Here is a 19062-nt window from a genome sequence, read left to right on the forward strand (position 1 = left end):
ACAATTGTGAAGGAGAACAAGAGTAGCTTGGAGGATGAAGAAGAGGAGCATAAGTCAAAGTTTGCCAAGGAATATTTTTTGTTGTCTTGCTAGGGTTTGTGAAGCTACCAGTTGCAGGAAGCTAAAATTTTGTAGCATTTGTAGAAGGCCAAAATTTCAGGGCCAAAATTTTGTTGCAGGGGTCGTAGTTGCAGTAGCAGTGTAGAAGTATCGAAGTTCTGGAAGTTGTCTCAAGGAAGATCTCTCTAGGGGCTGGCTTGGGGCTTGGAGGGTTTGTTGGCTTTGGTCTTTGGGTCATGGAAGTCTCTTTTGTAAGAAGATTCTAAAGAAGAAGGGAAGCATTTTCTGGGTTTTCCCTAGCTTGGAGCCTATATCTTATATACTTTGTCTCTTTGTGATCTTCCTTATTTTTGTAATTGCTTGATGAATAGAACTAAAGAAGTAATAAAGAACCAACTAACATCACAAGTAATTATCATGATAAGGAAAATAAGTTCTAATCTACAAGTCTCCATATTTTCCAACACTCTCATCTACTCAGATGCTCTCTTACACTAGTACTCTCAAGTCTTTTATGAAGCGCATAAGTATGGAATTTAAATTACAAGGATTCCTTGCTTTTGCCATCATTTTTCCAAGCTCTAGTTTAGTCTCTCATTATGCTTTTTATACCATCTATTTCTAGTAAATTCCAGTAACAATTCGAGTCTACATGTGGAGGTTCTCTGTTTCAGTGTTTGACCTACCCCAAGCCTCTCTCAAAGCCTATCTTTTATTACCTGTGTGGTCTCTTTACACTCTCTTGGAACATGTATTTATTTGACCTCCTCTCATCGCCAAATTGTAGTCAGTCTATGTTTCTCCTTGCTTCAACCCTCGCAGAGCCTATGCCTTTCCCTTTAGCTTCCATTCCTGCTCCTTCGTAGCACGCGTTGTCACTCTACTCCAATATAATTCAACCATGCCCTGCCAACACATGAGATGTCGACATGGCTCTACTAGACATGGTGAAGGCAACTCCCAAGACTGTTCACGGGCTCAATATGCAGCACACAACTACAACAAGGCTACAACTTAACACATACAACACTAAATTAACCAAGCAACCATTGAATCTATGCATGAGCATGAAGCTCACATTGATGATGATATATTTTCTCAAGCTAATTGGATTCCTAATCCTAGCCACAGTTGTGGTCGGCATAACTAGTACTTGTGCAAAGTAGAGCTCTACGAGCATATTGAGACTCTTATTGTCAAGGTAATTGAAGACAAGGAAGATAATAAAAGTAAAATTTCCCTCTAACTTATCATCCTCCAAGCATAAAACAGGGAAATGTCATCGAAAACATAAAGACATGGTAATGAGGCTTGTAAAAATTGAAGTTATGCTCCACAAAGGGAAATGTACAACCTCTCTAAGCACTTGCGTTCCACTTATCGATGAATTGAACTCGACCTAGTCATCACTTTTGCTCTTGTCATAACGACTAGAGGAATTTCTTTGTGGTTGGCATCCCCATAGTCACTATTGGCCAAACGTAGAGTTTTGATTATTTTGTTTCAATTAGCATAGCATATATTTTTGTTATACTTGTATCTCATGATAATACTTCTATTGTGCCAGTTTTTGCACTGAGTTTGTGCCCTTTTGGACAAAAGGATTTACTTTTTTGTCACTAGTCTAGTTTCCCTAGTGGTAGACCACAACTGAAAATAACTTGATGTATGATATTTTTTAATAACCAATAGAAATTTTAATTTTACAAAATAAATAAACAAGTATACATTCAAAGCATTATCATATAACATTGTGTCAATTCTTTTAATGATAGGAAGAGTGTCCATTCAAGATATTGAACATATCTAAAATTTCACACATTTCAACTCCAATTTCAAACATTTCAACTCCAAAAAAATCTCACATAATTATGACTAACTATAAAATATTCATATTCAAATAGAATTTATATTTTAAATTTTTAAAATAGGATGATCCTAATTTATCTCATTAGTAGTAAACATTAATGTTTACGTGTGAAGGTAATTGTAACATAAAAAATTAAAAATAAATAATAAATGACAAGAAATCATCACTTGAGAGAGGGGTATAAAGTGGTCATTGATTTACAGTGGATGAAAGTAATCCCTTGTTTGATCAATTTTAAATTTAATTGATAGTATGGTTTCTATCATAAGTTAATATTGTTTTGTTTTTTGAGTGATACATTTCGTATCGACATTTTCTATCTCGGCACACCTCACACTATTCCTTTTATCTGAGTAGGATTTAACTCCTGGATAACTTGCATGGGACAATTTATTAGTCTCTCTGAATAGGTTCTAGAATTTCACCATGCTCCAATGCATGCACTTTTGTCTTTGTGCCCATGCTTGAATCTTGCGAACTACTTTCACGTTGGAGACAACATTAGCCCAACATTTTACCTTTGATCCTAGTTCAACATTACAACGTTGATTTTAGGTATGTAAATATTCTATGGAATTTAAATTTCTTTTACTTATATGGATATTTTATAATAGAATTCATTGTGTACTTAAAATTGTAAGCTTTCTCATTTAGGTTTCTCAAGTTGAAATTTAAGTACCAATTTATTTGGCAATCATGTTGTGGAAGCTAAATAAAGAGTGAATAATATCTACATGCATTATGCTTTTATCCTACATTATACTTGCTTGCAACTTCGATACAAAGATTGACCCAAAATTGTTATTCACAGCTTCCAAATGGGTGGGGAAATAAGATAAAATAAAGGTCCCCATACTTTCTTTGGGTTATTAACCAAAACCTAAGAACAAAAGCCTCATTCAACCTTCAATTTAGAGAAAAAATAGAGCAAAATGAAAAATACACAAGCTTAAATTTCTTAATATTTCACCAAATGACCCTTAACTTCATTGTTTCCACCACAAGATACTTCCCCTTGTACAAATTCATCAAATATTTATGTACAATCAATACCAAAGTGCCAACCATGGCATTCTAATGCATGAACCAAGGAATTCATCTAACAATACCAACTAGCCCACATCAACTATCATCCATGAAAGGTTGAAAGTTATGGATACGCCAAGCCAAACCCCATCCTAACTACAAAATAAATAACTTGTGTAAGGAAATGTGTATGGCTAAGGCATTGTTATGATCTATGCCATGGCTATGACCTTTCATTGTGATTGAAGGGATTTCTACATTGTAAAATCTAGTGCATAAACAAATAATTGGTTGTTGATAGAAGTTCTTTCAGAGCTAATTATTGATTGGGGTTGACAAGGTATTAGAGATCTCATTCTCGCCTATGAGCTAGAGGGTGGGTGTAGGGAAACATAAAAGAAAAAATTTAAAAAGCATATATACGGTAAACTTCCTGCCAAAAGCAAAACTCTCATGAGATAATCCAAGGAACTTCAATTTAAATGGGTGAAAAAATATAAATAAAACTTAAGCCCAATGTTGTGAAAAGAAGTATAATCCATAATTTCTACATATAAACTCCTAGCACATGTATTTGCTCAATATCTCTAATGCAATGTGCATGCCAAGAATAGTAAATATCAAAGATGACAAACTAAATGACGTTATAGCAAAATGAAGTGTAACAAGGGCTAGAAGCAGTGGTAGTCCTTGCCGGAAAAGTCAAAAGAGAAATTGGGAAGCAGTACTAATGCATTAATGCGAATTATGGAAACAAAATATTTGTTGATTGAATTCATATGGCAAGAAAAGATTTATTGATTAAATGCTTTAACCAATTGGAAGGTAAATCCAATCCCTTGATTGTTGTATATGATTAAATGCTTTAACCAATTGATTAAAGCATTTAATCAATAAATCTTTCTCATGAATCCCTTGGTTGTTGTATATTGATTAAATGCTTTAATCATTTGGAAAGTAAATCCAATCCCTTGGTTGTTGCATATAATTTGTGCAATGCATAATATTTTTCATTTCCATTAAACTTCAATAAAATTTTGTCTGACTTTTTTTATTTGTAAAATTCCAACTTGATGCTATACATGTTAGAAAGACAGACGAATCCTCATAGTTATTTATTAATGACCGTAATTTTTAAATAATTATCAGTCGATCTTTATTCTAACCATATACATAATCTTTATCACGAAAAAACATGTGCAAACATATATATGTTGGATTATAACCTTGAACCTTAGGTAATCGATTCTATGGATTAACATGGTAATATGGGATTAATTGCCCATTAAAGGTGGAGATAGTGGTTTTGAAATTTTATATGCATCTCTGGTAAACATCCTGTGGATGAATGTGGGAATATGGGTTTGACGACTCATTAAAGTTGCTGATGGACATCTGGACGTTTGTTAATTTTTCTAGATGTGGGTGCAATTTAAATTATTTTAAACTCTAGTTTCAATTAAATTTTAAAATCAAATAAGAAGGAATTGTTACATTAATAATCATTTTGAGAACATTAAATTAATTACCCTTTTAAAATATTGTTGGTGTTGTGAAAATTTAATAATACGTATAAATTATTGAATTTAGGTTTCTATATCAAGTTTTTGAGACATATTTTCGGGGATATTCACATCAAAATTTATTTGTCAACGCATTTCAAACCAACCAGTGTGGTTCATCATTAGGACAAGATGAAGAATCAGATCATGGCAACAAGTTAAATAGAGAGACCGATCACTCCAACGGCTAGAAAAAAATGACTACTTTTAACTAAAAGAAACAACTACTTTTGACTGGACCAAAAATTAGGGGATTTTTTTTTTACTTTAAATTTAAATAAATAATTAAAAATATATGTTAATATAATTTATATACCTAACTATGGAATAAATGAAAATAATTATACCCAATATATAATTTTTACGGGATAAATCATTATCTTTTTTAATTTAAAAAGGTAACTAAATAAGATACATATATACCTATATTAATATTATTATTGGAATTATGAAGGTAAAACATCATTACAAATTTTTAAATAATAAGAAACCCTAAAATAAATAATAAAGGTGATAAATACATATTAAATAAAAAAAAATGGGGGGGGGGGGGGGGTGTGGGGTGGGACACATAAATAGAAAAGGGAACAAAGAGGAAGCAGCAAACCCCAAGGGGGAACTAGAAGAGAACAATTTCTGGGGAAATTAAAACATTTCATGGGTCCAGGAAAAAACCAAAAAAAAATTTGATAAAATCAAAGGAATTAAGAAGGGAAAAAAAGGGGGCTAAGAGGAAAGGGCAAGGATCCAACAATTGCTAATTTTTCACCCATCATCCCTTTTAGATTACTCAACCTCCTTTCAATTTCAATGGCCTCCCTAAACTTACGGTGATGAAAATGAGCAATCCTTGCAATAACCTGTGCCTCCTCAATGCATATATGATGCTTTGTCTTCTCCACATGTTCCGCCAAAGCTGAAGAGCGGGTCCTCCCATGCTTGATGTCAGCTGCATGCTCATGAATCCTCTTATTAATAGAGCACCCAATTTCACCAATGTAGGGGGTCCCACAAGAACATGGTATAACATAAACACCTTTCATATCCTTGGAGTCAGCTGTGTTGAAAAATATAGGGCAAGCACATTAAGGTGATTCTTCTTTAACATGATAACAATTTGTGAAGCATTTATACAATTTCTCTTAGCTTAATGTTCCATTCATTATTAGTATGTGTGATTACTTCATCAAACTGCTATCAAAACAAAAGAGACAAGAACACAAATGTTTGGCTTTCTTCCAGGGCCAAAACCTCTCCCTCTTGGAGAGGAAAACCCACGCAAGAATTCTTCTTATAGAGATTCCATTGACGAATACCAAGACCATGACCCTTGACACATTTTGCCTCTCCAAGACTAAGACATCAATCCTCTTCCTTGCCATTGCTGGGATCATCATCACTGCTGCTTGCACCTATGCCATCATAGTTGCACTACTGTTGTACTTTAACTGAGATCATCCTCGTTGCTTTCTTCATCGAGACCATTGCTGCAATATAGAGACCTTCACAACAATATCACCAAGATTATTTACTAATGCAACTCTTGCTACACTGATATCACTGCTGCGCTTCGAGACAATGAGATCACTGATCTACAAGATATAGCTACTGTAATTATAGTTATGTCAAGATCTAGATTGTGATCCTCTATATTTGTCTCAACCAAGTTCATTGGTTGAATAAAGGAACATTTATGTCCATATATAGTGGTTTGACCATGTACGAACAAACATGTCTCTTGGTGGGTCATGTGGTTCGACTTATGTAAGCTCATATCGAGTGGCTTCAAAAATATATTATTTCCAACTTGTAAATTCATTTTCTCTCAAACTATGAAGAGTTAAGACACAAATAAATGCTCATTGGAAAGGGATTGATGTCCTCTACAAACTTATGTCATCATTTCCTTAAATGGGCATCTCTTTTAACATCAATAACACTTTTTTTTTTTTCAACCACTAATTGTAACATTTATAATATAAACCTTCCCTAATGAAAATATTTTAAGTATCTTCAATCTTTGACCATACACATTAACCTTGCCATGAAAAAGAACTAACCCTCTCACACCTCGATTCCAAAATAAAAACACCTTTAATAGGGCTTTGAAGAGTTAGTATCGATCGATGTGACTGTACACGCTAGGATACCCGAAGAACATCCACACCTCATACTCCTCCTACGTGACAAATATGTACAAAATTGGAAAAATATTAGTGAAGTTGATTTTAGCACTGTGACTGTGATCGAGTTTAGGCAGGCAGCTTTATGGCACTGTAAAAATATTAGCGAAATAGATCGTGATTGTGAATGTTAAACGTAGGGAGGATAAACAAGTGAAGGATTTTAAAGGCTCATTCTTATCCACAAATGCCAACGTGCTGTCCTAAAGGCCATATAGCTTAGAATACACCTGTGGAAGTTATTCTGCATACCACAGGACTTCAGAGAGGATGGCTTCCACAATGCTTATGATGCCTGGTACAGGCCTAGCCCGTATATTCCCTGCAACGAAGGCCTTGAATTCTACCGCTCTTCCTCTAAGCTCATTGTCTTTCAAGGGGCTCTCATTGAATTTGAGTTCAAATGGAAGCAGAGCCACTGGATTTTCTCAGTGGGTACTCGGCAGGCAATCTGCAACCCACCCTCGTCGGCAAGGGTCAGGGTTCGAACCCGTTACCATTGTGGCTGCAAAAGGATACAAAATGAAGACCCACAAGGTTTATTTTGCTATTCTATTCCAAATTCTGGTCTCAGAACACTGCGAAGTTCTTTCTCTTGCAAATGTTGATCTTTAAATCAATATTCCAAAGATTGCAAAGACCTGTTGAAACCCTATAAACCCTAAAAACTTGCATTCCAACAGGATTTATATCTACACAATTCGCTTATGTTGTTTGGCATACTCTGGGCAAAAAATTGAAATTTCAGTAATATTTTAAGGTAAGGGAATTCTCCAGCAAAATAATAAACTTCACAGGGTATGCGCAGAGTTCTCAGGGTTGCCAATTACATGTATTTTCTTGTCAAAGATAGAAGGAAAGCTGAACAATGAAGGCGACGAACTACTTTTCATCATTATTTATAGAAAATGTTTTACAATTTGATATGACAGGACAGAGTATTATCCTTCGCAATGCGTTCATACGCTTTCAACAACGTAGAATGCATTTTCAAAATAACACAGATGATTGAATTTAAGATCTAATACACTATGTATCCTTAGCTCAAAACATTCTGGTCTTACAATTGGCTCTTCTACTTCTCTGCCCCTTCCCGTCAAAGATAAAGTTCACTGCACATGTTGATTTCAGGGTTGAATGTATTTTTTGCTCATCCAAAATAAAAGTTTCTTAAAGTTTGAAAGAATCTGTACAAATTGGAAAAGATTACAACATGGCTATTGATACTCCAAAGACTAGTCAGGTTTAAAACCGACATTATTACACAGATTCTACAGTCACATACGAATCAACAACTAAGGTTGGAATTCCTTACCCGCAAATACAATAAAATTTCAAATTCTTCAAAATTCTTGTTTCCCAATCCTGTCTTCACTATGCTCAATCTTCAAGTTAGTGGGTCACAGAATCACTCCGATCTTTGCTACATCATCTGTGAGTTGGTTCAAATCTCTGTTAATAAGTTGAATTTTAACACGGCAAACCAAGCTTTTCAGTAATGGAAAAGTTCTAGCAGTTGATTTAGTTTTTAGCTTGTGATGACTGAGTACCTTACGAGTACCTTACACATGTTAATGATCAGGCTAGAATTTCCTTCAGCTTTCAGCTGATCTAAACCATTTTGAAAGCAAAGTCCTGCCACAAGTGTTCTCAGTTAAAACTTAAGCCTCTTTTTTGGATATTTCCCTACTCCCCAGCAGATGAATCAGAATAGTTTCACAACTTGCATTACGTATAGTTCCCCTCCACCTGCTTTTCAAGGGCTGTTTATTGTAGCTCCATCAAAGTTCAGTTTGTAGTGATCTGTATGTGGCAGTGACCAAAGATTTCCTTGAATGTCTGGTACACCCCAGCTGGTCAAAATCGAGATCAGTCCTTCAAAGTTCGTTTATCGCCGTTCGCTCAGAAATCCCATGAGCTTTTAGTGTTTTCATAATTCTACTCTTAAGGTTAAGTCCAAATCACATTCAGACACCTAATTTAGTTTTAAAAAACATGTTCATTTCTGTGATCCAGCTTTGCCACCATATATAGGATGGAAATAGCTCCGGTATTTGTTAGAGGGCGTGGATCTCCTCAAATAATATTTTCTCTTTCTGGATCCGCTTCTTTTAGGGTTGTACAGTTAGGTTCATGTTACATCAAATATGAGTATGGTTCCTTAAATTGTTAAGCCAATGTTTTCATTTAGTTAAACAAAATTTATTATTTATGAGTATAGCAACCTTGATCACTATTAGTATTATTTTTTTATATTAGTTATTGATGCGTAGAACAGTGTATAACCCGTGTATTAAGTTTTGAGAGTCTCTCTCTCTGTGTATATCTGTGTATGCAAATTTTATATTAATAGATAGTGCATTCTATGTTGAACATTTTGGACATTCAATTTGGGGTAGTTGAATTTGAATTGAAAATTTGGCCACGTGACCTACATGTGCATTAAGTGGAAACGCAGAAGTGGGTTTTGGTCATAAGAAACCCGGATCAAGAGGTCAATTCCAAAAATATGATGTGTGAACTGTTTATGTAAGTACTATATGCATATGAGGTCTGCAGTATGCAAGATTTTATGTGGAATTCTAAGCATTATGTAGCCTGGTATTTAGTGAGATGTGAATGCTACAGCAGAATTTTATATTTGTGTGGGACTAAGAAAGAACGGAAAGGATCTTCAACTGCAATGCATAATTGTGTTATTTTGTCTTCTTTTACATTATTGCCACGTACAATATCAGTGAACTCCTTCTTACTGTATAGTATATTGAATTTTTCGAGCTTTATTCAATTTTTTTGCCCTAGTATTGCAAATGTTAACTAAAGAACCAATTTTGGGTTTTTGGAATAAAAGTGTTTAGATGCTTTTCTGTATAGGCATCAGCTAAGAGATTCCGTGTGACTGGACGTGGGAAGATAGTGCGTAGGCGAGCTGGGAAGCAGCATCTGTTGGTGAAGAAGAATACAAAAAGGAAAAACCGCCTATCTAAAATGGTTTGTAGCAGTTCTATCTCATCTTTATAACTAAACAAAACCTCTTTCAAAAACCGATCCGGTGTCTTTTATTACATAGTAACTACTTACCTTTTCATTTTCCTGCATATTAAAACATGTAGCTGTCCATATAATTGGTCCCTATATGGAGCACTAGTCAAAATATCTGAGTGAATCTTTTAAAAGTCCAAAATGTAAGCTTCTCACTCTGCAGCTAACCATGAATAATGGATTTCTCCCCTTTAACCAACATGTTTATCATTTTTACTTTGTGACATGTTATTCATTCAAGCTGATATTAGCTAGCGCACACTCTAGTGTAACAATTGATGATTTGTTCGAGGACATGTGCTCGAACAAGTGGATTGGAGAAGTATTGATACTACCTATCAAGGTGAAGCTGGACAAAATCAGTGATTTAATAGTAGTACATGAACTTAGAAAGCCATTCCATACAGATTCTGTTGAATCTAGATATGTAAAGTAAACATCAAGAGATGGAGGTTCCTATTCTATTCATTTTTGGTTGTAGTTGGGCAGAAGAGTTGGGTGCATTTCTTTCGGGAACCTGAAGATCTAATGCCATTGAGTGTGGATAAGCTGTTAGGCACATGTTAAATTTTTTTCCATCCACTCTTATATAAACAACAAAAATAAGCCCTGCATATCTGTCCTTCACCAAGCATTGCACTATAACGACTTTAGGGAAAAATGTCGTGACCATGTTTCAGATAAGCCCTGTGCTTCTGTCCTTCACTAAACATGGGACTATATTGATTTTAGGGGGGGAAAGGTTGTTAACATGTTTGAGATTTTTATCTTTGATGGAAAATGTTTTTAGTTCTTTTTGTAATGGCATTTAAGTGGATTTTCTTCTTCTTTCTACACTTCTTTGTTGTAGGAAACCCATTTACAGCAGTAAAATCCTTTGAAACTCATTTACCGTGGCTGCCTAAGGAGTCTTTAGGAACAAGTAAACAACATACTCAGGATGCAATTTGTTAGAGCTTAGGTACTTCCAATATATCTCCCAGATTTAAAATTTTACAATAATTGCATGAAGTATTTGTTGTGGGAAACCCATTTACAGCAGTAAAAGCCTTTCAAAGTCGTTTACCTTGGCTGCCTAAGGAGTCTTTAGGAACAAGTAAACAACATAAGACTCAGGATGCAATTTGTTAGAGCTTAGGTACTTCCAATATATCTCCCAGATTTAAAATTTTACAATAATCGCATGAAGTATTTGTTGTGGGAAACCCATTTACAGCAGTAAAAGCCTTTCAAAGTCGTTTACCTTGGCTGCCTAAGGAGTCAATAGAAACAACATAAGACTCAGGATGTAATTTGTTAGAGCGTAGGTACTTCCAATATATCTCCCAGATTTAGAATTTTACAATAATCGCATGAGGTAAGTGTATATGCATTAGCACAATGTTGTTGTTTGCTAAGAGAGGGAGGGGATTGGATTATTTAGGCTAGGAAGATATGTCCAATCTTGCAGGGTTGCCTGTTGGTGCCATATCTATGTCATGATGTCCGATTCTCTTGGATACTTGTTGGAAACAACATGAATGCAAGGGAAAACCAGATGTATCTTGATGGTAATGAGCATCTTAATGGCCCTTTGTAGATGACTTGGCTCCAACTCCTGAACTAACCCAATTTTTTGTTGAGGATATGATGTTATGTTTGGATAGTTTTGCAGATGGTGTTGGGGTAATTATTAGTGAGGAGAAACTGAAGGTTTTTCTTATTGGATAGGAGGATTCCCCCATTGGTTGAATCTGAATTGGAAAAGTATTGGACTTGGGGTGATCATTTTGGTATTAGGGCATCTCCTTTGGCATACAAGTCTCTTTTGTGGACACTATATTGTTCCTCATCTCTCTTTCCTTTGAAATTAGCTTATAGAGGTTTGGAATGCCTGTTTTGGAGTTTTCTCTAGGGCAAACAAGGCAGGGAAGTGAAGTCGCCTTTTGTTTAACACAACCATGGAGAAGAAAAGAGATAAGATAGAACGTTCATTTCATTTATTATTCACAATAATGTACATTTATACATTTCCTTGTGACCCTTAGTCTTCACATACCAAGTGGTCTCTTGGACTCCGGTGACTGTTCACATTCCACACCAACCCTTAGAGGATTAGGTGTCCAACATTCCCCCCCTTAATCCGAAGGGGTATATACGAGTCCAAGAAGAGAGCTCTAATACAAAATACAACAATGCATGACAACAATAAGTTGAATGTGCTCTCTGAGATGATGGCATAAGGTGGGAGAACTCGAAGTCTCAACTAGTGATGGTTTAAGGATGACCACCAACACTGGAACGCTTAGTGCAGTTCCTGGAACTCTTCCAAATTTGGCAAGAAGCTGAAGTCTTCTGCTAGATGAAGTGCTCCTTAATGCTTTGAAGAGGGAGACCTTCAAACTGGAAAAAGGGAGGTCTTCAATCTGTGGTGGATTAAGGAAGGCCACCAACCAAAGGAACACTTAGTGCGATTCCTGGAGCTCTTCCAAATCTAGCAAGAAGCTGAAGTCTTCTGCTAGAGGTAGTGATCCTTAATGCTTTGGAGTGGGTGACCTTCAACCTGGAAAAAGGGAGGTTTGCAACCTACAATGGTTTAAGGAAGGCCACCAACCAAAGGCATGCTTAGGGGCTTCTGTGTCTCTAGCTACAACTCTGAATCTGGGTATGGTTGTCTCTGGCTGTAGGCTCAGGTAGCAGGTTCAGGTTGTGGCTCAGGCTCGCTTGATGTGGCTTTGAAGCTTGTATATGACCATCAATTCCCCCCCTGTCAGATACAAGGTGAGAAGATGGAGAAAACTCAACTGCAAGACCTTTTAGTACTCGTGAAAAAATTCTGTGATATGATTTAGATATCTTCTTGGCTGTTGAAGCCCATTGCCAAGAAGTGATCCATCTAAGGTGAATTTTTGTTCTTGTAGGAGGCTTGTTTTTGAAGCATCTGTTTGAAGAATGAGTGTATTGACCACAATGCTCACAGGGATGAAGATCAAAACAATGATCTTTCACATGGCCAACCCGGTCACAACGTTGGCATTTCACAATCTGCTGTTGTGGAGAAGGAGCAAAAACAGGTGAATATGAACTATCATGCAAAAACCTAGCACTATGAAACTGGATGGGCTTGGAATAGCCCGGAATATGAAAGGACACATCCTTGTCATATCCAAGACCGGTTCTATTTTTGTTGTTGGCAATCTCTTCCCAAGGTTTGATAATGGGCTTGGGAAGTGCAGACTGAATCTCTGCATCTTTGTGCAAATTTGCTCCTTCATTGGGCACTAGATCTGAATCAACCTCAACTTCATATTCTTGCTGCTGATGGGAGTCTATCTCAATCTCAAATAGAGGATTGTCCTGAACAAAAACCAGTTCATAATGATGAATTTTCTGTAACTCATCTCACTGTAGCTGAGATTCAAGTTGCAAAAAATCAATTTTCTCTTTTGCATATTGTAGACAGGTTTGAATTTCAGAGAGAGAGTCTTTGTTGATTTTCGCTGTACTTTGAGCAGTAGACATGATTAGAGTTCTCAATAAGTGTCAATTTTAGCCATTTCCTTCATAGTCAGAAAATGATCACAACTATGAACTGATAGAGAAGAAACAACACCCACTCACAATACAATGTCATTGCAAAATATTCTTTGTAAATGTGCACCAAACAACCAAGTGTGCAATAGCTCTATTCAATGTACATGCCAGGACTTCAACACACGGACTTAATGCTCCAACCAACAAGCAACAATGATTGTAATGCATTCACAATCCGCTAGATATGCACAACAGTGCACACATGACCAACATATATAATTAAATAGAGCAACCAACATTACTCACTGCAGATATAACCAGCATATATCTCACATCAGAAAAGTATTCATCAAATTTTCAACTACATCCTTCCTCGAGAATTTGTGGGAACTCATCAATTTTCCTTGCTTAAAATATTCCCTCGCTATAATTAGCCATATACTAAGAGGCGCTTGCTTTGCTTTGAGGATTAACAACACGATCACAAATCTGGCTCATGAAAATGACACCATCAAAATTTGCATCGGGTTGCGAATCTAAAACTATAAAAAATGAAGAAATCAATACTTTGACAAGGCACCAGTTTGAGCGCCTTTTTCTCAAAGGTGAAATCTCATAATGTAATTTTGAGAGCAAACCACTTTTGCAAGGTCATGAAATTTGCAGGCTGTAACCACCATTTTCTATGAATTCAATTGAAATATTCTCCAAACACTTGCAGGAGATTTGGATTGGCTCCTCGCAAGTCGAAGTGTCCCTTCTAATTTCTTTTGATTTGCCAAATTCGTGCGATGAATGTGGGATTTAATCCCAAGTTCAAACCAAAACCAAGTCCCAACGATAACTCGACATAATCACACCAACACATTGAGCCTTCCATATTCTTTTCAAACCCTTCTAATTGCTATGAAATATTCACATATCCAATTTATGGGTACCAAAGCCACAACCAACCAGAACCAAAATGATTAGAGGGTAAGATAGTAGTCTTATTTGTTAAAATTGACAACTAGGGCCAAACTCCATGTAGGTCATCTTATTTATGGCAGCTGATATTTTTCTTGGATCCCTCTCATCGAGAGGTGTAGGATTGATCTAAAGATCATCCGTGTTAGTGTCAGCCTTTGCAGCCTTCCACCAACGATCAAACATGCTCTTACAAAGTGGTCTTAGGGTGTTAAAGTCAAATTTTTGTCATTTCAGCGAGTCTTCAAGTAAAATCTGGTCACTAGGTATTAGGTCTAGGATTGTTTTCACTCCTTCCTAAGTTTTCCAAGTATTGGTCCATGTCACCATTCGGCTGAGTGTACCATCATTCAAAGAGGTGTCATCATTATTTCATGTTCCAATGGGTCATTTTATACCTTATTTGTGCTTCAGTTGTGCTTAGGTAAGGCTCATTTCCCTCTCTTAGGGTTTTGAAGGTAATTTTTCTTGGATGGTCAAATCATCAGCAAAACTTGTATCCTGATGCTCGTACACCTTCCCTTATCCTGAATATACCTTCTTAAACACTTCCCATCACTGATCCCTCAAATTCATCATTTTCCCACAAACCCTAGCCTATTGCTACAATTTGACACTTTTCTAGGTTAGGCCTGCGTTTTTCCCTTTTGGACCCCTTCCACTCACTCAATCCTTGAAATTCCACTTTCCCCTGCTTCCTAACATTCCTCCCTACTTTCCAAAATTTTCTCAAGAATTTATAAGCCCCTCATCCCCTTCATTTCCCTTTATTTTTACAAATCCGCTGTTCCACACATCGGGATAGGTTTTATTCAAATGATGTTTTTGAGAAAGAAAAGATGAATTTGACAAAAGTGAGAGAGGTTTTTGTCCATCATAGACTCAAGAAGAAAAAATTCCTTTAGTTTTTACACAGGTCTCATGGTTTGGGAGAAATGTCCAAACAATCATTTGCCATAGGAGAGTTGCTGCCCTTCTGGAGTGACCTTGGTAAAATCAATTTTTCTCCTAGATGGAATGTCCAAAAGACTTGCTTGATGAGTCAAATGATAACTAGACACAAAGAGCTTTTTAATGAGCTATCATGAGCTCAATTTGGAGTTGAGGAAGACCTCCAAAAGTTGACTGAAACAACACTCTGCATTTTGGCAGCCTCATTCTTCACATTTTGACCAGTCTTGGGAGATTGAGCTTTTGACAGGGCAAATGAGCTCCAAATTGAAAAATTCAAGATGTTCTGGAAAGTAGACTCGACAAGCTTTCCAATGAGCTATCCCACGCCTAATTTGGACACCAGGAAGGCCTCCAAATGTGGCCTGCAAAAATCGCTACGCGTTGAGGGAGGGCGCTGTGCGTTGGGGAAATTTTGCAGTGTATTTTTACACTGCGCTGCGCGTTCAGGAGTGGCGTTGTGCTCCTGTAGGGTGCGCTGTGCGTAGGGCCAGCGAGCATCAAAACTCACAGTCCATCATCCAAAAACCATTTTTGCTGTTTTGGACCCTCAGAAAAGTAAGTACCTTCCTTCTTCTATCCTCCGACATTCAGTTTGTGATTCTAAAGTGGTTGGTTGTTTGTAAAAAATTTGCAAACCCTAGGTTCCAAATACACTCCTCCACTCATTCCCCATATCCTAATTCCCTCAAATTCCACTCATTCCATATACTCTAATCCCCTCAAATAAACACTTCCATCTATCCCTTGCCCCCTCAAACCCTAAAACAAATTCCTAAAACCCTCATAACCTCTTTAGCACTCTCACAAGCTCACTCATAAGCTCAAACCCTAATGAGCTCACCTCCCCTTCCCCTACCCCTATTCACCATAACTCATTCCTCAATTACCTTCTCTAGGGTTTCAAGGCTTCAAAACTCAACCAACATGGACACAGAGGACAAAGATTATGAGGAGGAGGAAAATAGTGGCAGTGAAAGCATGGTAGATGAACCTCAGCGTCAGAGAAAACCACATAAGGGAGGCAGACATATCAGAGGGGCACAAGGAGATTGTTTGCAACTGATAGGCAAGTGTTTGCTCCACAAGATGTGGAAGGGACCTTGCCTTCTTCATCAACTCATAGGCAAATGCTAGCTCCACAGGATGTGGAAGGGGCTTTGCTTTCTTCATCAACACAACAGGTACAGGTGCAAAAGCTGCACAAAGGGAAAGAAAAGATGCCGGAGGAAAGTTTTGATGATGAGGAGGAAGAGAGAGATTTTGATTTGACAGAGCATGATGAGCCTGAGCAGCATTATACTCAAACAATTGACTTAGAGGCTTAGGATGAAGAAACAATAAAGGACATCATCATACAGGAAAAGGAGGCTCAAGTCCAAGCATTGATGGACAATTTGGAGAGGGCCAAGTATGTCATCACATATTTGGAACAAGAGAACAAGCAGTTGAGTGACAAGCAGGTCCTCATGGAGCTGGAACTTCTCAAGGTAAAACGACAAGGTGACAAGGAGGCACCGGTCACTTTGTCTCCTATTGAGAAGGAAATTGAGGATGATAGAGAGACTTGGCTTGAGAGAGTCAATTTTCACCTAGAGAAGTTGTTGCAGAAGGCCAATAGGGACAACCAGATGATCAGGCACATGGCCTACCATTACAGGACCCGAAACAAAATTTGCAACATGAGGGTCAAAAAGATGAAAGCTAGGCTAAGGCGGGCTCTAAAGGGCAAAAAAGAGGAGGATAGGCTTAGGTTGCTTGCTGAAGCTTCCTTGGCTCATCAGGATACTTGATGATGGTGCTTCTCACCAATTTTGGTCAAGTTTGGAAGAGTTTTTGTCTTTTGCAAATTTTGAAATTTTAAACACAGAAAATCAGGCTCAACGCGCAGTGCCACTGGCACTGCGCTTTTCCTAGGGGCACCCAATGGACAAATGGCTTGTATTTTTGGATTCAGAGCGATGAGTACATGCACCTTATGGATTTGCTAAGTTTTTGGGGTAGAAAAAAACACCCTTAAAATGACCTTTTTGCCATTTTTTGGACACACAGAAGCAGTCTTGGGAGAATCAACTTTTGAGGGGTCAAATGAGCTTCAAATGAAGCAATTCCAGGTGTTTTGGAAAGTAGACTTGAAGACCTTTCCAATGAGCTATCATGAGCTCAATTTGGATGCCAGGATGGCTTCCAAAAGGGACCTGAAAGTGGTGCTGCGCGTAGGGAAAATTTTGCACAGGATGGCCATTTTACTGTGTTTTCACTGTGTTCATGGATTTTCTCTCATGGAGGATGTTTTACTAATGTAAATGATGACTTGGCTTGTAAATATGATGGGTAATTAGTAGTAGAGGGTAGATTCATTAGATTAAAAGTCATTTTGAGCACAAATGAATCAGTTTCCTCACTTTTAGAGGCAAGTTGTTAGGATGCCTAGATTCCAGTTTCTTGTTCAATGTTGGTTAGATTAGCTCCTCATCTTAGGGATTCGACCCCTGAGGATGGGAGGAGGTTGAAACAATGTCTATATCTTCTTCTTCTTTCTCATTGTAAAGGGTTGGACTCAGCTGGATGCTCAGACCTTGATTGTACATCATTTTGTAGCAGTTTAGCAGGAGATTAATAAGAATTGCAGCTATTTTTATGGGATCCATGTGGTATGGAGTTTTAGTACAATTTCTTCTCTTGTGATCATATGTTAGTATGTTTTGTGTATTTTGTTAATCATTTCATTGCTTCTAAGTGAATGCTTTCAAGTTGATAGGCAGAATTCATTACATCACTGCTCTGCTTTGGGAAAATATTCACCATTATATGTTTTCTACAGTTTGGGAAGGATCCATGATAATCACATGCTCTTCCTAGCCTCTCACCAGTCTTAAACACCTCACCCATCAAGCCCTAGAGTGCTAAACCTCATGCCCACCTTGCCCCATTGAACACCCTGCAATTTTGACCTAATTCCCTAGCCCTAACTGTCCAACTCCTCCTGATCCAGCAAAACCCCTTCAAAATTCAATCAAACCTTGTGCTACTATACCTAGCCTAATATCCTTTTTTTGATCCAGTTGTCTTGGCTGAGATCCTTATGGAGAGAGCCCTCTCCCGGCCTAGTAGGGCTAGCTACTTGGCTAAGCGTGATTTGTGGTTACCCCGGCATTGCCTTCCTTCAGCCTGAGGTTCAATCCAGGTGATAACAATCCGATTTCGATAAGTATTCATGGAGTTATGAATTTATTTGTGTTATAAGACAATTCGTCAAGGTCGGCCAGCAACCAAATGACCCCACATGTGCTCAACGTTTTAGTATAAAAGGAGATGACTTGAGAGTCATTTCACATACACTTCACTCTTGATTTCTCTCCACTTTTTTTGGTTTTAGTGGAAGAGAAATCTAGGAGGAGGATGCCCTATCCACAGTCCTAAAGTGGATGATCTAGCCGCAGTCCAAGGGAGGAGACCCTTGATTCTATATGCTGCCCAACCTATCCTCTACGTTGCCTAAAGGAGAGACATAGCATGTTGAAGAAGACCTATTCACGCTGCCCAAATACACAGATCTATCATGCCCTAGCCGCAGTAAGGAAGACCGAACAGTGTGGGTTTTTGGAGGCTGTTTCAGGGTCATATGTGAAGGCCGAGTTGCTGTTAGGAGGGCCGAGATATCTTCCTAGAGGGCCGAGGCAAAGGAGGGTTGTTTTGGTTTGATGTGTGGGCCGTAAGCTACAGCAAAGATACATGGGACAACGTGGGCTGTTTTGGGGTCATGTTATACCCTCATCTTCAGCGTGGAGGCAGAGGGTTTACACTTGCCTAGGCCGCATTTCATAAGGGCAATTCTGGGCCAGATTTGAGGACGGTTAGGGACTGTTGTGTGCCCTAACCAGTCCCA

At 37.7% G+C, this 19062-nt stretch overlaps 1 protein-coding gene across 1 annotated transcript in view; it reads left to right on the top strand.

Moving 5' to 3' along the window:
- The first annotated feature begins 6795 nt into the window (after positions 1 to 6795).
- The window catches only part of LOC149199536 (large ribosomal subunit protein bL35c-like), a 38430-nt gene continuing 26163 nt past the window's right edge, over positions 6796 to 19062 (top strand). Inside the window, exons 1-2 of the mRNA XM_089402479.1 lie at positions 6796 to 7238; positions 9576 to 9692. Coding sequence (XP_089258605.1) covers positions 6972 to 7238; positions 9576 to 9692 — 384 coding nt within the window. The 5' untranslated portion in view covers positions 6796 to 6971. The remainder of the gene's footprint in view (positions 7239 to 9575; positions 9693 to 19062) is intronic.

The sequence above is a fragment of the Pinus tabuliformis genome, chromosome 2_1 (assembly GCF_031772625.1).
Source record: "Pinus tabuliformis cultivar Carrire ecotype Pingquan chromosome 2_1, CPIR1, whole genome shotgun sequence".
In the NCBI taxonomy this organism is placed as follows: Eukaryota; Viridiplantae; Streptophyta; class Pinopsida; order Pinales; family Pinaceae; genus Pinus; species Pinus tabuliformis.